Source organism: Oncorhynchus mykiss, chromosome 2 (genome assembly GCF_057628025.1).
Source record: "Oncorhynchus mykiss isolate SJ-2025 chromosome 2, ASM5762802v1, whole genome shotgun sequence".
In the NCBI taxonomy this organism is placed as follows: Eukaryota; Metazoa; Chordata; class Actinopteri; order Salmoniformes; family Salmonidae; genus Oncorhynchus; species Oncorhynchus mykiss.
The window spans coordinates 51,357,608-51,379,014 of record NC_143023.1 but is presented as its reverse complement, the minus strand read 5'-3'; the positions used below and the strand labels follow the sequence as shown (position 1 = coordinate 51,379,014).

Here is a 21,407-nt window from a genome sequence, read left to right as displayed (position 1 = left end):
CAGACAGTGTGGTGAAGAAGGTGCAACAGCGCCTCTTCAACCTCAGGAAGCTGAAGAAATTTGTCTTGTCACCTAAAACCCTCACAAACTTTTACAGTTTTTAGAATCAAGAGCATCCTGTTGGGCTGTATCACTGCTTTGTTCGGCAACTGCACTGCCTACAACCGCAGGTCTCTCCAGAGGGTGGTGCGGTCTGCCCAATACATCACCGGAGGAAAACTACCTGCCCTCCAGGACACCTACAGCACCCGATTTTACAGGAAGGCCAAAAAGATCATCAAGGACAACAACCACCTGAGCCACTGCCTGTCCACCCCGCTACCATCCAGAAGGCTATGTCAGTACAGGGGCATCAAAGCTGGGCCCGAGAGACTGAAAAACAGCTTCTATCTCAAGGCCATCAGACTGTTAAACAACCATCACTAACACAGAGAGGCTGCTGCCTACATACAGATTTGAAATTATTGGCCACTTTAAAAAATGGATCACAAGTCACTTTAATAATGCCACTTTAATAATGTTTACATATCTTACATTACTCATCTCATATGTATATACTGTATTTTATACCATCTATTGTATCTTGCCTATGCCGCTCTGTCATCGCTCATCCATATATTTATATAGTCTTATTCCTTCCTTTACTTAGATTTTTGTGTATTAGGTAGTTGTTGAGGAGTTGTTAGATTACATGTTAGACATTGCTGCACTGTCAGAACTAGAAGCACAAGCATTTCGCTACACCCGCAATACCATCTGCTAACCATGTGTATGTGACCAATAAATTTGATTGGATTTGATTTGAATTGACCGGTTGGCGACCACTGGGGTAGGCTAATAGTTGCAGTCATAGATAATATCTTTCTAGGAGCTGACCCATCAAAAATTTGAATGTTAAAGTAAGATTTGAATGGAGAAAGCTGATCCAAGAGCCGCGCTAACTTTCTTTCGATCCTATTAGTTTCGACTGTAGGCCTGTGCCTCATCAACACACTTAGCGAACGCTCTCTCTGCCCAGTGTGGTGAGAGGGAGTTTGTAAGAGATAGAAAGAGAGATGGGTGAGAGAGAAGCACAGCAGTTCTTTTGAAAGCATTTTGGTGTTATCTTTTTGTGTTGTGTTTGTCCATGTCTATTATTCTCTCTCCAGCCTGTTTTGTTCAGGTTGCCTAATTCAGCATCCCTGCCTCAAAGACCTCGGCCCTGGCCTTCTGTCCCTCTAATCCCCCAAACAGCGTTCTGATTGGTCCATCCACATAGCCACAGCGGCCATTAAGGTCACCTGTGTTTTTCCACTGCCCGTGACCCCGGCAACGTCCTACCTAGCAACCCCTTCCATGGAACTCAAAGTAAGTGTAAACTCAGACTATGCCACCACCACTGGTTGACATGTTGACAGTAGAACACCAGCTACCATGACTTCCAACCTGGCATGTCATCATGTTGCTATCGTGTCAACAGTAGAACACTACCCACTGAGCACACACTGGTTGAATCAACGTTGTTTCAACGTAATTGGTCAACGTATTGTGACGTGGAATCAACGTGGAAAATACATTGGATTTGAAAAAAATCATCAACCAGGACTACTTTCATCTCATTTTGACCAGCATTGATTCAACTAGTGTGTGCCCAGTGGGTAGCTACCATGACTACCATATCTACAGTAGAACACACACGGCTACCTTTCTGTCATCTCTTCTTCTCCATTTTCAGAATGTGAAGTAAGAAATGTCTACATCAACATGTGGGCATTGGCGACACCATGACCATGTAGTTTCCCCAAAACGGAGAACATATAAAACTCATCCTTGTAAATGAAAATTGAAACCCACAAAATCTGTTTATCTGAGGTATCACTGTTTTTTCTGTCTCCCCCCACCTCTAAACAAACTGGCTAAGAACAGAACAGACAAACTGTTGAGTGTTGTCCTGCTATATGGCTGATGTCATAACAAGTGATGTCGTGGTAAAATAGGTGCTGATCGCCGTTATCAGTGGGTAAAGTAACGCCCCGTGCACTTTCTATGCATTTTTCTGCAAAAGGTGAGAAAACGCTCGCACAAAATGAAAAAAAGTGCAAATACGGCGTTTACATGCGATTACCCTCCACTACACTACTGGTTATAACTCAGAAATGTCACGTCGTCCTCTTCTGATAGGTCTCTTCTGTGTCTGTCGAGCCTCCAGCCAGACGACTTGTTCTTCAGAAGAAGGGGAAGAGAGAGGGGATGAGGAGAGATGCCTGAGGAGGAGGAGGGAGGGAGAGATGGACAGAGGGGGGACATTCTGTGTTTGTGTGTCGGAGATGAAGTGATGTTGAGACGGATGAGTGGAAGGAGGGATGATCAGGACAGTTTCAGCTTCAGCCACCTCAGGTCATCTGATCTGTGAGGAAGAGAAGGGAAAGAGATACATTGCCTTCAAAAAGTATTCACATCCCTTGACTTTTTCCACATTTTGTGTTACAAATTGGGATTAAAATGTATATAGTTGTCAATTTTTTCTCAATAATCTATACAAAATACTCTGTAATGTCAAAGTGGATAAAAAAAAAAACATTTGTAAAACATTTATTTAAAAAAAACTCTTAATTAGATACAGTACGTATTCAACCCCCTGAGTCAATACATGTTAGAATAACCTTTGCCAGCGATTACAGCTGTGAGTCTTTCTGGGCGAGTCTCAAAAAGCGTTGTACATCTGGATTGTACAATTTTTGCACATTTATTATAAAAAAAAAAATTCAAGCTCTGTCACGTTGGTTGTTGATCATTGCTAGACAGCCATTTTCAAGTCTTGCCATAGATTTTCTAGCTGATTTAAGTCAAAACTGTAACTAAGCCCCTCAGGAACATTCCTTTTCATCTTGGTAAGCAAGTCCAGGGAATATTTGGCCTTGTGTTTTAGGTTAGTGTCCTGCTGAAAGATGTTTCCCAATGTCTCTTGGAAAGCAGACTGAAACAGGTTTTCCAATAGGATTTTGCCTGAGCTATTTATAAAAAATTGAAATAAACTCTCTAGTCCTTGTGGATGACAAGCATAACTATAACATGATGCAGCCATTACTATGCTTGAAAATATGAAGAGTGGTACTCAATGATGGGTTGTGTTGGATTTGCCCATAACATAGTGCTTTGTATTCAGGACATAAAGTTAATTTCATTTTTTGCAGTTTTACTTTACTTTTGTGCCTTTTTGCAAACAGGATGCATTTTTGGGGGGATTTGTATTCTGTACAGGCCTCCTTCTTTTCACTCTGTCAATTAGGTTAGTATTGTGGAGTAACTCCAATGTTGTTGGTCCTTCCTGAGTTTGCTCCTTTCACAGCCATTCCTCTCCGGCAACTGGGTTAGGAAGGACGCCTGTGTCTTTGTAGTGACTGGGTGTATTGATACACCATCCAAAGTGTAATGAATAACTTCACATGTTCAAAAGGATATTCAACATCTGCTTTAAAAAAAAACTTTTACCCATCTACCAATAGGTGCTCATCTTTGTGAGGCATTGGAAAACCTCCCTGGCCTTTGTGGTTGAATCTGTGTTTGAAATTCACTGCTTGACTGAGGGACCTTACAGATAATTGTATGTGTGAGGTACAGAGATGAGGTACTCATTCAAAAATCATGTTAAACACTAATATTGCACACAGAGTGAGTCCATGCAATTTATGTGACTTTTTAAACACATTTTTATTTGATTTCTAAAAACATAATTCCACTATGACATTATGGGGTATTGTGTGATACAAACTGTCAATGTAAACCATTTAAAATTCAGGCTGTAACACAACAAAACGTGGAAAAAGTCAAGGGGTGTGAATACTTTCTGAAGGCACTGTATTACAGTGTGTGTCCGTGTGTGCTTGTGTCTGTCTGTCTGCCTGGAGAAAATAAAATAATGAGTTTACAGTGAGAGAGAGGGATGTGGGTAGCCACGTACTCAGCCTCTTTCTTAGTGATGGTGTTTCCTGTAGCGAACCTCTCGGCCACAGCAGAAACAGCTGGGTCATAGTTCAGACTGGCTGCTGCTATTACCTCATCATCCCTGCGGGGAGAAAAATAGTGGGGAGAAGAATAGTATTCATACTGTGGCAAAGAAGGGGGTCGAGTGATAAATGGCAGATATGTGAGAGCAGAACTAATAAACGGGCTCTGCCCGATCACTAAAATGGCCACCCCGATCAGAACTACATATCGCAAAATGGCCGACTGCCAAAACTACAAGTCCCAGAAGCAAGGGGAACCCTCAGAAGGTGGAGCCGACCCACAGATAAAGGGTCCAGAAAAACCAGGAAGAGAAAGAGAGGGCTGGAAGGATCTATGAACCAAAGAGAAAGAGACAATAGAGATTGGCTGGATTTACCGTGTATGAGCTGGACTGTTTGGGCTTACCTGTTGGCGTTTGGACCTGGACCTACCGAGAACCCGATTTGTGTACCGAACCCTGACGTTGCCTACGGCCTGGGTGGACCAGGACGGAGAAACAAACACACAGGTACTGTCCTGTTTGAAAGAACTCTCATTCTGGGGTGATTTGGTGACAGTTTCCCACTTAATTTGTGACAAACGCTCATAACCTTGAAGAGGTTTGCCACATGTGGTGGAGAATACGGGTAATGGACTAACCATACCGCTGGTTAGGTAGGAAAAAAATTATGTTCAGTTAGCACTCCAAAGGGGAGTCAGTTTTTTTGTGGTTTGTTTGGTTAGGACAGTTTCTCAGGAAAATTAGTATGGAGGGAGCCATACAGGCCCTGTTACAAGCGGCGGCCACCCAACAAGAGGCAACTAGAGCTCAACAAATAGCTCATCAGGATGCAATGCGAATGTACCAGGACATGTTACAGGTCCAGCACCGGACCAACCAGCTGCTCAGAGGAGAGCAAGAGAGAAACACCCAGGAGTTAAGAGAAGGCCTAAAGGGGCTAGCGGGCCAAATTGGAGCTCAATTACCAGCTGCAAATACCCAGAGGCAGGCCAATCATTTTCTTCAAAAAATGACAGCACAGGATGATGTGGAAGCATATCTTACCACCTTCGAAAGGACTGCAGAGAGGGAGAAGTGGCCTAAAGAAGAACGGGCAGGGCTTCTGGCACCGTACCTGGCCGGGGACGCTCAAAAAGCGTATTTCGACCTGGAGTTGAAAGATGCACAGGATTATGATAAACTAAAGGGAGAGATTCTGACTAGACTGGGAGTGACCGATACCGTGAGGGCACACCGCTTCCACCAGTGGTCCTACCGACCTGGACAACCTCCCCGAACACAGATGTTCGACTTGATTCACCTGGCACGGAAATGGTTGCGACCGGAGGCCCGTTCCTCCGCAGAGATTGTCGAGACCATCGTACTCAACCAGTTTCAGCGAGGTCTACCCCAAGAAGTGCGACGATGGGTTGGCCAGAACGAGGTACTTCCCGCCGACCATCTCGTGGGCCTGGTTGAACGGTATTGTACGGCAGGAACAGCTGAGTAAGCACAGGATGAAAGATTCCCATTCCCCAGGCCTGGGCGAACCAGTGGACAGCGTAAGACTGTCCCAACAGGTGGAGGGGGAAGAGAGCAGCGTGGGGCCATGAGGAAAAAATCAGAATCGGGCCGAGAAACTAAGGAAAAAAACGGAAACCGGGAGGTCTCCCCCCCCCGAACCCCTATTATCTGTTACAATTGTAATCGACCAGGACATATTGCAGCCTACTGCCCTATTAAAGAAGCAATGTAACCTCGGTGAAAAAGAAGATGATATATGGTATGCATGTCCTGTTGTAACCACTCTACTTGAAAGATCAAGAAACAAACATATGTGCAGGGTGAAGGTTGAAGGGAAAGAAGTTGAAGCACTGCTGGATTCCGGCAGTATGCTAACCCTGGTCGTTGCAAACCTAGTGCCAACTCATAAACTGGATACAAGTCAGGATATCAGTGTTACATGCATTCATGGGGATACCCGTCTGTACCCCACAGCCTTAGTGAGCACACAAACAGAGGACGGTCTGCTGGATTATGAGATCGGCATGGTCCCAAAGATGCCATATGATGTAATATTGGGTAGATACTTTTCTAACTTTGCGAAGTTAGGCCAAAAGAATGGCATATTTGAGAAGCCATCAACCCTGACCAAGCAGGAAGCAGCATGGGGTCTTCAACCAAAGCCAAGAAAAGAGGTCTCCCAGGGGCCAACCTCACAGGTGCTAGTAGGGGAGGATGAGGATGAAGTGGCAAACCTCGTTGATAACGAACAGCCCGGTACTAGTGGGGCTGGGGTTTATCTGAAACCAGAGGATGACGATCTAGAACCAGCAGACCTGGCAGGGTCCTTGACTAATTTCGGGATGGCCCAAAACCAGGATCCAACCCTGCAGCAAGCCAGAGCAGACGTGCAGGTCGTAGATGGTACTCCCATAAATGATGGGATGATGCCTAATAGTTTTCCCCACTTCATTATGAAAAAGGGTTTGGTGTACAGAGTCTCAAAAATAGGGGTTGATATGGGTGAACAGTTGTTGGTCCCCACCCGGTACCGGAGGACAGTTCTGGATCTAGCTCATGGGCACATTCTGGGTGGACACCTTGGTATCGCTAAAACCCGAGACCGGATTGTAAGGAGGTTTTACTGGTCAGGAATTCAGGCTGAAGTGGCTCGGCATTGTGGAGAAGGCCCGGAGTGCCAGATAACAGCTCCCCGACCAGCTGTTAGAAGCCCGTTAGTGCCACTCCCCATAATCTAAACGCCATTTGAGAGGATAGCGATGGATATAGTGGGCCCACTACCCAAATCCGCCAGAGGGCACCAATACATTCTGGTCATTCTAGATTATGCCACTCGCTACCCAGAAGCCATTCCCATTGACGATGGCTTCCAAAAATATTGCCAAGGAATTAGTGCTCTTGTTCACCAGGGTAGGAGTTCCAAAGGAGATACTTACTGACCAGGGGACCCCCTTTATGTCCCGGACCTTTGTAAATTGTGGTAGTTGAAAAAGTTGAGGACATTGGTTTACCATCCTCAGACGGACTGGTTGAGAGATTCAACAGGACCCTGAAGTCAATGCTCAGGAAGGTCATCGATAAGGATGGGAAAACTGGGATTGCATGTTGCCGTATCTGATGTTTGCCATTAGAGAGGTTCCTCAAGCCTCGCTGGGGTTTTCTCCCTTTGAGCTGGTACTTGGGAGGCACTCCCGGGGAATATTAGACATCGCCCGGGAAACCTGGGAGCACCAATCCACCCGTATACTAGTGTCATAGAGCATGTCACGGCAATGCAAGACAGGATAGCCACAGTCATGCCCATCGTCAGCGAGCACGAGACAAGCACAAGAGCACCAGTGGCACACTTATAACCGGCAGGCTACCCTGAGGGAATTTCAACCGGGAGATAAGGTGTTAGTGCTGATCCCCACGGTAGAGTGCAAACTACTACCCACATGGAAAGGACCATATGAAGTACTGGAGAGAATAGGGGAAGTTAATTATTGGATCCGATAGCCAGGTCGACGGCCCCAGGAACAGATCTATCACATAAACCTGTTAAAAGCATGGAGAGAGAGAGAAACACTAATGGTCACATACCCCACACACACTCAGGAGACAGCTGAAGTAAATTTTTACCTACTCTGTCCCCAGCACCAATACAGGAAGTAAAGACCCTGATCCAGAAAAACAGAGATGTGTTTTCAGAGGTACCCGGCCGAACTGAGGTTGCGGCTCATGATATCGTTTCCCTACCAGGGAGAAAAGTGAGCATGAGCATATCGGGTACCCGAGGCTCGACATGCCGCGATTAGAGCAGAGAAAATGTTGACAGCTGGAGTGATCGAGGAGTCACATAGTGAGTGGTCTAGCCCAATTGTGATGGTCTCCAAGCCCGATGGGTCTTTGTAGTTCTGTAACGACCTTTGGAAGGTAAATTAAATCTCCAAGTTTGATGCCTACCCCATGTAGACGAACTACTGGAGAAAATTGGTAAAGCTCGGTACATTACGACCCTGGACCTGACAAAAGGGTACTGGCAAATTCCTCTGACCCCAAGGGCAAAAGAAAAGACCGCCTTTGCAACCCCTGGCGGTTTGTTTCAATACACCGTCATGCCATTCGGCTTACACGGGGCCCCAGCCACCTTTCAACAGCTCATGAACAAGGTCCTAAAACCGCACCAAGCATACGCCACAGCTTATTTAGATGACTATTTAGGGATCTACAGCCCAGATTGGGAATCCCACTTACCCCGGGTACAGGCAGTGTTAGACGCCCTTAGAAAGGCAGGGATCACGCGAACCCTGCCAAGTGTTATGTGGGGTTAGAGGAAACAGAGTATCTGGGAAACACTGTGGGAAGAGGATTAATCAAACCACAACGTAAGAAGGTGGAGGCAATTAGAGAATGGCCGAAACCAGTAAATAAGAAGCAGGTTCGAGCCTTCCTAGGGCTGACCAGTTACTACCGGAAGTTCATCACAAGTTATGCACCAGTAGCCGCCCCACTCACCGACATGACTAGAGCCAGAGGGCCAAACATGGTCAAATGGGATGAAAGGGCCACAAAAGCATTTAGGACATTACAGGAGACTCTCTGCTGTAATCCTGTCCTGGTGGTACCAGACTTTGAGAAAGAGTTTGTGGTTCAGATGGATGCCTCAGAGGTTGGCTTGGGAGCAGTGCTATCCCAAGAGGTAGAAGGGGTGGAACACCCCATCCTGTTTTTAAGCAGGAAGCTGGAACCACGGGAAACCAACTACTCAGTCGTTGGGAAAGAGGCGTTGGCAGTAAAGTGGGCTCTAGAAAGCCTGAAATACTACCTGCTGGGGCACCACTTCACCCTCACCATGCCCCACTCACCTGGATGCATAGGGCTAAAGAGAAGAACGCTTGGGTGATGCAGTGGTTTTGGAGTCTCCAACTGTTTAACTTTGACTTAAAACACAGAGCAGGTAAGGAAATGGGAAATGTGGATGGGTTATCCCGCATGCATGCATATTTTGCTGCGGTAGCCCGACCTAGGGGGTCGGATCTAGGGGGGGAGATGTGTGGAAAAGAAGGGGGTCGAGTGATAAATGGCAGATATGTGAGAGCAGAACTATTAAACGGGCTCTGCCCGATCACTAAAATGGCCACCCAGATCAGAACTACAGATCACAAAATGACTGACTGCCAAAACTACAAGTCCCAGAAGCAAGGGGAACCCTCAGAAGGTGGAGCCGACCCACAGATAAACGGTCAAGAAAAACCAGGAAGAGAGAGAGAGGGCTGGAAGGATCTATGAACCATAGAGAAAGAGACAATAGAGATTGGCTGGATTTACCGTGTATGAGCTGGACTGTTTTGGACTTACCTGTTGACGTTTGGTCCTGGACCTACTGAGAACCCGATTCGTGTACCGAACCCTGCTATCCTTGACCTTGCCTACGGCTTGGGTGGACCAGGACGGAGAAACAAACACACAGGTACTGTCCTGTTCGAAAGAACTCTCATTCTGGGGTGATTTGGTGGACGATTCCCACTTAATTTGTGACAAACGCTCATAACCTTGAAGAGGTTTGCCACAATACATACATGCACCAGGTTTTCTGGAAAATTTTGCGCCAGACAAGTGACCAGGGGAAGATTTTAATTTATCGGACAATAGAGAAATGTACCCGGTCATCCATATGCAGTGGGTGCTTAACATATAAGGCCACGCAGCCAGTGCCATTAATGGATAAATGAGCCACATTTACATGTCCTCACAGACTATATAATATATTACAAAAACACTATTCCTTGTGTTTCGATGTGTAGCATATGCATTTGGGGCTCCCGAGTGGCGTAGGCACTGCATCTTAGTGCAAGAGGCGTCTCTGGTTCTACTCCAGGGTGTATCACACCTGGCAGTCCTTGGGAGTCCCATAGGGCAGTGCACAATTGGCCCAGAAATATCTGGGTTTGGCTGGGGTAGGCTGTCATTACAAATAAGAATTTGTTCTTAACTGACCTGCCTTGTTAAATAAAGGTAAAGAATATGCATAACTTTATAGCCTATCATTTCATTGGTTTTTACTTTCCTAAAACAATGATTTAATTTATTTATACTTGTCAGGCTACTGCGTCTACTATACAGATATAAGTATACAGAAGGAAGCTAATTCCCAAAATTGTAATCAGAATATTTTTTTATAAAGATAAGCATTATATTGTTAGTTTGTTTGAGTAACTCTGGTAGGCCTAAAACATTCTTCCTCACCTCAAGTTCAATTGACGGAGCGGAGCCAGTTGCTGTGTCAGAGCGCACTACCTTCATGTCGTTGGCCTGCAGTATAGTACAGTCATGGCCAAACGTTTTGAGAATGACACAAATATTAATTTTCACAAAGTCTTCTGCCTCAGTGTCTTTAGATATTTTTGTCAGATGTTACTATGGAATACTAAGTATAATTACAAGCATTTCATAAGTGTCAAAGGCTTTTATTGACAATTACATGAAGTTGATGCAAAGAGGCAATATTTGCAGTGTTGACCCTTCTTTTTCAAGACCTCTGTAATCTGCCCTGGCATGCTGTCAATTAACTTCTGGGCCACATCCTGACTGATGGCAGCCCATTCCTGCATAATCAATGCTTGGAGTTTGTCAGAATTTGTGGGGTTTTGTTTACCTCTTGAGGATTGACTACAAGTTCTCAATGGGAATTGAGAAAAAATATTGATGTTTTGCCTTATAGCAAGGTGCTCCATCATGCTGGAAAAGGCATTGTTCGTCACCAAACTGTTCCTGGATGGTTGGAAGAGTTGCTCTCGGAACAATCGGAAAGGGGATTCAACAGAGAAATTGTCTTCAGCAGTCCAATCTCTGTAGTGGCTTCTTTGCTGCCCTTCTTGACACTAGGCCATCCTCCAAAAGTCTTTGCCTCACTATGCGTGCAGATGCACTCACACCTGCCTGCTACCATTCCTGAGCAAGCTCTGTACTGGTGGCGCCCCAATCCCGCAGCTGAATCAACTTTAGGAGACGGTCCTGGCGCTTGCAGGACTTTCTTGGGCGCCCTGAAGCCTTCTTCACAACAATTGAACCGCTCTCCTTGAAGTTCTTGATGATCAGATAAATTGTTGATTTAGGTGCAATCTTACTGGCAGCAATATCCTTGCCTGTAAAGCCTTTTTTGTGCAAAGCAATGATGACGGCATGTGTTTCCTTGCAGGTAACCATGGTTGACAGAGGAAGAACAATGATTCCAAGCACCACCCTCCTTCTGAAGCTTCCAGTCTGTTATTCAAACTCAATCAGCATGACAGAGTGATCTCCAGCATTGTCCTCGTCAACACTCACACCTGTGTTAACGAGAGAATCACTGACATGATGTCAGCTGGTCCTTTTGTGGCAGGGCTGAAATGCAGTGGAAATGTTTTTGGGGGATTCAGTTCATTTGCATGGCAAAGAGGGACTTTGCAATTCATCTGATCACTCTTCACAACATTCTGGAGTATATGCAAATTGCCATCATACAAACTGAAGCAGCAAACTGTGAAAATTTATATTTGTCATTCTCAAAACTTTTGGCCACGACTCTAGGCTAAATGCCGCACCACACCAAAACTTTGCAAAGGTTTCTAAAATGTATTAAGGTAATATCAAAAGTAAGTCAAGCCGTTGTCTATAGGACAAATACGAGAAGGATATTATATTGCGGCAAACACAAACATTAATTTGGCCAAGGAAAATAGCTCAACCGAACTGGTTTAAACCTTAACAAAAGTTTAACAGGCTAATTTGCAGCAATTACCAAGAAACACTTGTGCCTACCGTACCCCAAAAATAACAGCAATAGGCTAATGATATTTATTTTACAACATGCCTACTTATAACCTATCTTAAATGAAAGAATACACAATTAAAAAGACAGATCGAACTTAATTTAATTCAGACTGAAACAAAATATGTTTAACATTTTTAAATAACTGGTTTAGATTAATAAATAGGCCTACAATAATAACAATTATATCTAATAATAATAATAATAATAATAATAATAATAATAATAATAATAATAATGATTAAACAAATTATTATAAATACGAAAATAATAATACATTGAAGTTCAAAAATGGCATCCTACCTGAATAGTGAGTTGCACAGTGGCCTGCATTTTCTTGTTCAACAGAGATGAATTTGCCTGCATCTTTACGTGCTCTAATATCATAGGCTAATTTAAACTAATAATTCAGCACCTGAGTAAGTGGAAACTCAAAACACATTAGCTCAGTAACACTACAGATAATACTCACAGCTAGGAGCCATGTATTAATCTAACATGACATTTAATGCAGAAACAAAACCCAACTACTAGATCACTATCTCTACAGATAATACCCACAGCTATGAGCAATGTATTAATCAAACGGGACATTTAATGTAGAAACAAAACCCAACTACTAGATCACTATCTCTACAGATAATACCCACAGCTATGAGCCATGTATTAATCTTACAGGCAGGCAGACACTTTCATTACAGGAATAGTGAGGATATTGTACTTTACTGTTTGACCAAATCATGGTTTTAGCCTCCTAAAAAATAGTATGTTTTGAGTGATGTGAAGGAATGTGCAGCTCGCATCGATGCGACCAATACATTTTTTTACTTGCACAGCCAAGTCAAAAGGTCGCAAAATGTGACTAAATGGTTGCAGTCTGGAGCTCTGCCTTGTAGGCTTTCCACTATAGGCTCTCTAACTGTTGTTCTACTTCAATCTAAACAGCCTCCGTCTTTGCAATCAACAGTAGCATAGGCCAAAGGCCACCAATTACAAACTAATGGAAACCCTGCCATGCATTCATGCACACACACACACATCTTGTGCTAAAGTATACACACCCATACAAACACACACAGCCACAGACACGCATACAGACATCACATTCTCACACACACGTCCATTTGAACAATGCCGTTTTTTGTTGACTCACTTGATATAAAAGGCCAGGAACTTTTGTTCCTCCACTTTCCCTTTTACCACGATGTCAGTGTATCCTTCCCCATAGCCTGCAAAGGACACATATACACAAATGATTAGTGTGTGTTCAGGTGTGTTCAGGTGTGTGTAGTAGATGGGCTTACCTGTGTATCTGATGTTCTTCCCCAGTAGGACGGTCCAGTAGTAAGGGACAGAGTTGAGTTCAGTGGGTATATTCAGCATGTTCAGGGCTGCTACTCTCCCTACAACAACACCACACACACAGCAACAACATCAAAATCAATAGCAACTATATACAGTACCAGTCAAAAGTTTGGACACACCTACTCATTCAAGGATTTTTCTTTATTTTTACTATTTTCTACATTGTAGAATAATAGTGAAGAAATCAAAACTATGAAATAACACATATGGAATCATGTAGTAACCCAAAAAAAGTGCTAAACAAATCAAAATAGATATTTTAGATTCCCTTTGTCTTGATGACAGCTTTGCACATTCTTGGTATTCTCTCAACCAGCTTCACCTGGAATGCTTTTCCAAAAGTCTTGAAGGAGTTCCCACATATACTGAGCACTTGTTTGCCGCTTTTCATTCACTCCGCGGTCCAACTTGTCCGAAACCATCTCAGTTGGGTTGAGGTTGGTTGATTGTAGAGGCCAGGTAATCTGATAAAGCTCTTCATTTTGGTCAAATTGCCCTCACACAGCCTGAAGGTGTGTTTGGTCATTGACCTATTGAAAAACAAGTGATAGTCTGACTAAATGCGAAACAGATGGGATGGTGCATCCAGGCAGAATGATGTGGTAGCCATGCTGGTTAAGTGTGCCTTGAATTAAAAATAAATCACTGACAGAGTCACCAGCAAAGCACCGTCGCACCATCACACCTCCTCCTCCATGCTTCACGGTAGGAACCAAACGTGGAGATCACAAATACACGGCGATTGGAACCAAACATTTCTAATTTGGACTCATCAGACCAAAGGACAGATTTCCACCGGTCTAATGTCCATTTCTCATGTTTCTTGGTCCAAGCAAGTCTCTTCTTCTTATTGTGTCCTTTAGTAGTGGTTTCTTTGCAGCAATTCGATCATGAAGGCCTGATTCACGCAGTCTCCCCTGACCAGTTGACGTTGAGATGTGTCTGTTACTTGAACTCTGTGAAGCATTTATTTGGGATGCAATATCTGAGGCTGGTAACTCTAATGATCTTATCTTCTGCAGCAGAGGTAACTCTGGGACTTCCTTTCCTGTAGTGGTCCTCATGAGAGCCAGTTTCATCATAGCGCTTGATGGTTTTTGTGACTGCACTTGAAGAAACTTTCAAAGTTCTGGAAATTTTCCAGATTGACTGACCTTCACGTCTTAAAGTAATGATGGATTGTCGTTTGACTTTGCTTATTTGAGCTGTTCTTGCCATAATATGGACTTGGTATTTTATCAAATTGGGCTATCTTGTGTAAACCAACCTTACCTTGTCACAACACAACTGATTGGCTCAAACGCACAAATGTACTTTTAAAGAGGCACACCTATTCATTGAAATGCTTTCCAGATGACTAACTCATGAAGCTGGTTGAGAGAATGCCAAGATTGTGCAAAGCTGTGATCAAGGCAACAAAAGGTGGCTACTTTGAAGAATCTCAAATATAACATTTGTTTAAATATGGAATCATGTAGTAAATGTGTTACTACATGATTCCATATGTGTTATTTCATAGTTTTGAAGTCTCCACTATTATTCTACAATGTAGAAAATAGTACAAATAAAGAAAAACCCTTAAATGAGTAGGTGTGTCCAAACTTTTTTGACTGGTACTTTAAGTTAAAGCCCAGTAAAACCCACATTAGTCAAACCCTAGAGACCTTTGCACAAACAAGGTTTGCTTTTTAGATGTTTTGATCTGAAATATTATTGAGGCCATTTAACAGCAAAGGTCCAGACTGAATCACATCCGGCCGTGATTGGGAGTCCTATAGGGCGGCGCACAATTGTCCCAGCGTCGTCTGGGTTTGGCCGGGGTAGGCCGTCATTGTAAATAAGAATTTGTTCCTAACTGACTTGCCTAGTTAAATAAAGAAATAAAAAATAAAGGTAAAAGCCTTATGCATGTGTTTAAATTGGCCTGGGTGAGTTACCGTGTGCCTGTGCCATCTGCCAGTGTCCTATATTGACCCTCTGGTCTTTGGCCATTTTCAGGGGGAAGGTAGCCAGGTCTCCTCCACAGAACACTTCAAGAACATTGGTCCTCATGCACTGCAGGAGAGGAGAGGAACCACACACACTTAGTATAGTAACAAGTTGTGTAGTGGAGGGTAAGCGCATGTCAACACCTTTTGCAGAACAATGCATTGAAAGTATAGGGAGTGTTACTTTACTAGAAAATAAAAGAGAGCCGCACACTCTAGGAGCTCAGATGCAAAAATGTAATTACTAACGTTTCGACAGCCAAGCTGTCTTCATCAGGCTATAATCACAAACACTGCGGGAGGACTCGTTTATATAGTGTCAAAAGACACAGGTGTCTGTAATCGCGGCTCTCTTTTATTTTCAAGTTTTCTACTCCGCTAGCCAGCACCTCGTCTTAATAGGTGTGTGTTTCTTTTTCTTCTAGAGCGTTACTTTACTAACCCCGAATGGCCATGTTGGGGAGTCGTGAACTACTTATAGTTCAACTAGTAATTTAATTACATTTTGTAGTAGCTTGGTGGTAGCTGAACTAAATTCAAATCTCACTAATTCATAACTTTTTGACATATGGGTGAAGTATTTATTTATTTTTCAGCATCAGACCTGCCCTAATCTCATTTGAAACTTTTATGTTTCATAGGCGAAAGTACACATTCTGTTAACATCTGATTCCAAAGTGATCTGTTCTTGCAATTTGTAGTCTATGACATTAGATTTAGATATGATAATTTAGTAGTTCGGATGTAGTGAACTACTTTTTCTAACTAACCTTAGTTAAGTAAACCTATATTCTTTTTGAGGGTAGCTTTAGTGTAGCCTACCTTGTTCCAGTGTGAAGTAATTGGTAGTTTAGTAAACTATATTCTTCTTGAGGGTAGCTTTAGTGTAGCTTACCTTGTTCCAGTGTGTAGTTTAGTAAACTATATTTTCAGAGTAGCTTCCCCAACACTGGTGAATGGTGATCAGCGTTTTTCTCCACTACATCACTGATAGTTGCACTCTATAAAGAAACTCTGGGGGAGAATCTCAATTGCATATTCCTCACAATCTCTCTCCACACCACCTCAAAGCCAGAGGTCCCCCCAACTGGTTTTGAGAAGGAGGCAAGGAAAGAGGACGCGAGGAGTATGAAATTGAGATTCTCCCTATAAACACTGTCATATAGCCTACATAGAGCTAGCCCAAAGGTCGGCAGATGGTGATGTTGAGTTGTTTCATCTTACCTTTCTTAGGGAATGTGTTAAGCTGGCTATACACTCGTATTCCTGTGGACCGGTTTCTATATTAAGGCTGCAAAGGCGTCGGTTTCCTCCTTAACTCAATTTAATTCATTTTAAAAACGGGGAAAATATGCATACTTTCTTTATGAAGCACCAGGCTAATGCTAGTCACTGACTATCAGACCAGAGGAGAAAAAAATAGACTGCAGCAACCTGATTGGCTGAACACGCTAAGCAACATTGTCACGCCCTGACCTTAGAGAGCCTTTTAATGTCTTTGGTTTGGTCAGGGTGTGATTTGGGGTGGGCATTCTATGTTTTGTTTTTCTATGGTTTTGTATTTCTATGTTTTGGCCGGGTATGGTTCTCAATCAGGGACAGCTGTTTATCTTGTCTCTAATTGGGAACCATACTTAGGTAGCCCTTTTTCCCTCCTTTCTTTGTGGGAAGTTGACTTTGTTTATGGCACATAGCCTTTAGCTTCACAGTTTGTTTGGTAGTGTTTATTGTTTTGTTGGGCGTCTGTTCTAATAAAGACAATATGTACGCTCACCACACTGCACCTTGGTCCTCTTCAATCAACAGCCATGACAAACATTTGGGTCTAGCATTAGCCACTCTAGAATGGTGGTGGAAAATGGTGCTTCATAAAGAAAGTATGCATATTTTCCCTCGCCATTAAATGTAGTTCAGGAGGAAACAGACGCCTTTACAGCCTGAATGGAGAATTTTTTTTTTGTACGAACTGGTCCACGGGAGATACGAGTGTATAGCCGGCTGCATACCGTCCCTCAATATTGCTATCAGCCAGGCCTTTAGGCTAACATAGAACCTACATACCATCAAAAGAGTAAAGCTTTATTTACTCCTAACCCCCCACAAATAAAGCTACAACAAATGCCACAAATTAGATGTCAACATTCTTACTATTAACAAACAAAGCAACCCTTGGTTTGATTCAGTAGGACAACAACATGCTTTATTCAGCCATCCAATTGGAGCTCACCTTGTCCACTATGACTGAGCTCTTAGAGTCCATCGCTATGGGAGTACCCTGCAGGAACTCTGAGTTAGGGATCACACCTGGAGGGAGGGAGATACAGGAAAGAGAGAGAAAGGAGATGGAGAGAGGAAAGTATGAGATGTACAAAGAAAATAAAGTCTTTATAGTTCAGATTTGCCATACAACAGTAGGTCTTTATGAGGTTGTGTAGTATACTGAATTGAAAGTGTAATAATTGTCCTGTGTTGTACATACCTATGCCAACTATTAAAACATCAGCAGGAATGACTGTCCCACTCTTCAGCACAACCTCTTTTACCTGCACAGAGACAAACACATTATATTCTCATTGAATAACCCAACACAGCTATACAACTATAATGGGATTGTCTTCATGTTGCCAGGACACGGACACAGCTAGGTCTCTCTACTGTACCTTTCCGTTCTCTCCGCGGACCTCTGACACATTGTCATTCATATAAAACGCCACATCCTTCTCTGCAAGCATCTGTCAACACAACACAAGGAGGGGATGAGAGGTGAGAGGGGTGAGGAGGCAGAAAGGAAGATGACTTCTAAGCAGTTTTAAATGCAGCTTAGTTATACATTGGAAGCTTAAATAAAAGGAGGGTTCGGAGCGCCCTCTCCTGTCTCTCACCATCATGGTGACCTTGCCAATCTCAGGGCCCAAGGTCTTCTGGTAGGGTAGCTCACTGCTGCCAATCACTGTGATGCTGGAGGCCTTGTCTGTCATATAGGATGCCACCTCCATGCCTAAACACAACACACAGCCAGGGAAATACACAGATCAGGGCTATTCGTAGTGTAGTGCACTACTTTTGGCCAGAGTCACACAAAGACAGAGGTCTGGACAAAAGTAGTGCACTACTATTGTTGGGGCATAAAGTGTCAATTTTCAGACTGAATGAGACAATGTACCAACGAAGGATGTCCCCACGATCACAATATGACAGCCTATGCAGGCAACATGTATCTGCCTTGCATCCTCTGGTGTCTCCAGCATCTTTACATTCTCCAGGTCTTTACCTGGACACTCCAGACCCTTCGCTCTACACAACAGAATTAGAATGGATCAGAACACAGAATTAGAATAAGTAGAATGGACATTCCTATTCCCATTCTCTAACTACTGCTGTGTTCTGGGGTGGGTGGAATGGTGACCATTTTGGGGTTACTGTTCTCTGCATGCATGCGTGTTAGTGTGTGTGTGTGTGTGTGTGTTTGTGTGTGTGTGTGTGTGTGAGTATGTACACACCTGCATCCTGTGGATATGAGGAGCTGGTCGTAGCTCTGGACTGAACCGTCATCAAATGTTACTTTCTTCTTCTCTGTGTCCAACGACATGGCCTGCCATGACAATAACACAGAGCTTGAGAAGGCTTCTGAGAGCTTGCAAACAACCAAGCAATGGCCATAAATATAGTGCACTCATATGCTGTAAATACAGGCAGATATACTACAGGTTAATGAGCACAAAAGAGAAAACATAGTGAGAGAGAGCCATGTTATCTAAATTAACCCTTTGAGGTCATATGTTCGAACAGTAGAATTCCAATAGAATCTTGAGAATAATTTGTTCAAGAAACTCATCCTTCCTAAATTAACGCAACAGAAAGTAAAGGCCAGGAGAATGAGGACTATGTATAATATTGTATTATGTATATAATATGTTTAATGTAATAATATATAAATACAGCTATATTGTATCCACCTCTTTGCGGAGCCACACCTCGATGTCGTGTTTATGGAAGAACTCCATCCTCCTCAGCAAAATGCTGTCATCCTCCACATTCATTACCTGGGGGGGGTACAATGATGTGTTACTCGAACTAGGTGACGGTTAGAAATAATAACATATTTTAGGACTATTTTTTTTTACATTTTAAAACTCCAGAATGAGTTACCCATCTATTCTATTTTTTTTATAGATCTATAGGGCTTGACCTCCCCTCTGACCCCATGACCTTTGCCCCTACCAGAATAGAAACATAAGGTAAGGATTTGGGAGGGTAAGCTCTAGGGTTGTAGAGTTCTGGTTATGCTCCCAGGTTATTCAGAAATCCTGGTCTGTTGATGCCCAGAAGGTTTTATTTAACTAGGCATGTCAGTTAAGAACAAATTCTTATTTACAATGACTGCCTACCCCAGACGATGCTGGGCCAATTGTGCACCGCCCTATGGGACTCCCAATCACAGCCAGATGTGAGGCAGCCTGGATTCAAACCAGAGACTACAGTGACGCCTCTTGCACTGAGATGCAGTGCCTTAGACCGCAGTGCTACTCGGGAGCCCAGAATAAGAAGGGAATGAGCAGGAAATCTGGAATCCTACAAACAGGATTTCTGGAAAACCTGGGAATTTTGCAGAAGATACAGAATTTGGAAATACAGAATTTGGGTAATTTACCTTGCTGAGTCGTGTTTTGTCATAGGGCAGAAGGTTGTCCCTGGTTACCATGATGATTCTGCCTCCGAAGTTCTCCTGTCTCAGAGTTTCCGCACACACTAACGACGCAGACCCTGCGCTTACAGAGAGAGAGCACACCATCACGCACACTCACGCAAGCAACCACATACACACAAGGCACTTGTGCACACACGCACACTGAGCCCCAGTATCCCGTCCTCACCTCCCCCGAGCAGTAGGATGGTGTGGATGACACCTTCTACTCTGGATCCCATACTCTTTATTCGTTTGGTCTGTCTCGCTGCCTACACACAAACACCACATGACATAGAGTGACATAAAGAATTCAGAACTGCTTTATGATCCATCTATAACTAACTCAAATAGTTTTTCGGCTCTTACTGTTTCTGTATAACATGGTTAAGGCAATAGTAACAGTAAATCAAAACCAAATTGAGAGCTTCAGCTTGACAGCAAATGCAGCATGTTGTAATATTCTGCCATTTAATAAAAGCAATGCGATATTTAAAAGTGATAATTACCTTTTTGTTTACGGACACATACACTTTGTTGTTTTCGACTTTCACCTGAAAAATATATCAAACAAAGTCTATCAAAGCCTGTCTTCTTGCCTGCCTGTCTGTCTGTCTGTTAGACCCACCTTGTGGCAGACAGTCCATGCCAGGGTATTCCTCAAGGTTTCTCTTTCTATATTTCTCCCTTCCCCTCTCCCTCCCTACCGTGTGACAGGGTAGACAGTCCATGCCAGGGTATTCCTCAAGGTTTCTGTTTCTATATTTCTCTCTTCCCCTCTCCTACCTCCCTCTCCCTCCCTGCCACTTCTCCCTCCCTACCGTGTGACAGGGTAGACAGTCCATGCCAGGGTATTCCTCCAGGTCTCCTGTCTGGATGTTGAAGCAGGCACCGTGCCACGGGCATCGCACCCTGTGCCCTGATAGAACCCCTGCACACGCGCACACACACATGCACACACAATACACTTTTATAACAGCCAATACATTGTGTACAGTACATGACTTGGAGAACATGCACTCACAGGGACACACACACACACACTGGCTGTACTTCCTCACCTTTGCTCAAGGGAGCTCCGTAGTGTGTACACTGGTTGCCGATGGCGCTGTATATGCCTTCACTGCGTACCAACAGAACATTGTGATGTCCCACCTCCACCTCCATCATCCTACACACACACAAACGAATGTGTGTACAACGTGTACTGATCTGTCTCTCTGTGCTTTCTGACCCATGTTTTCTCTATCTCCATCCTCTCTTCCCTCTCTCTAACTGAATAGGTTATTTTTTTGTGTTATAGCCTAACTAGGCGATAGGCTATTAAGGCCTGGGGAAAGTTGTGTAAAGGTAATTCATCGATATGATGTAGATGGTAAACAGCATAGTAGGTCAATTTCCGCAACAACTTAGAGCACTTAAGCGCAAGGCTCAACTTCTCCACTATCTGGGTGCCTGGCTACCATGCTGTGAACAGAACCTGTGAACAGAACCTGTGAACAGAACCCGTGCACATGCATTGTGTGTGACATTTGTTTTGTGTCATTTTATCAGAAGCTCTTTTTCCAGAGCGACTTACAGGAGCAA

The 21,407-nt window shown here is 43.6% G+C and overlaps 1 protein-coding gene across 1 annotated transcript; it reads right to left on the bottom strand.

Moving 5' to 3' along the window:
• Nucleotides 1-496: 496 nt before the first annotated feature.
• aifm5 (apoptosis inducing factor mitochondria associated 5) lies at nt 497-20,991 on the bottom strand. Its single transcript, XM_036950260.2, has 17 exons — nt 20,882-20,991; nt 20,642-20,751; nt 20,330-20,374; nt 20,011-20,092; nt 19,788-19,900; nt 19,093-19,179; nt 18,637-18,728; nt 18,300-18,430; nt 18,019-18,134; nt 17,797-17,868; nt 17,616-17,679; nt 17,364-17,440; nt 15,086-15,203; nt 13,088-13,186; nt 12,937-13,012; nt 3,941-4,045; nt 497-2,386 (listed from the first exon to the last, which is right to left on the bottom strand). Exons 1-17 carry the CDS (start codon nt 20,988-20,990, stop codon nt 2,347-2,349), a joined length of 1,536 nt encoding a protein of 511 aa, XP_036806155.2. The 5' UTR covers nt 20,991; the 3' UTR covers nt 497-2,346.
• Between the last annotated feature and the right edge of the window lie 416 nt (nt 20,992-21,407).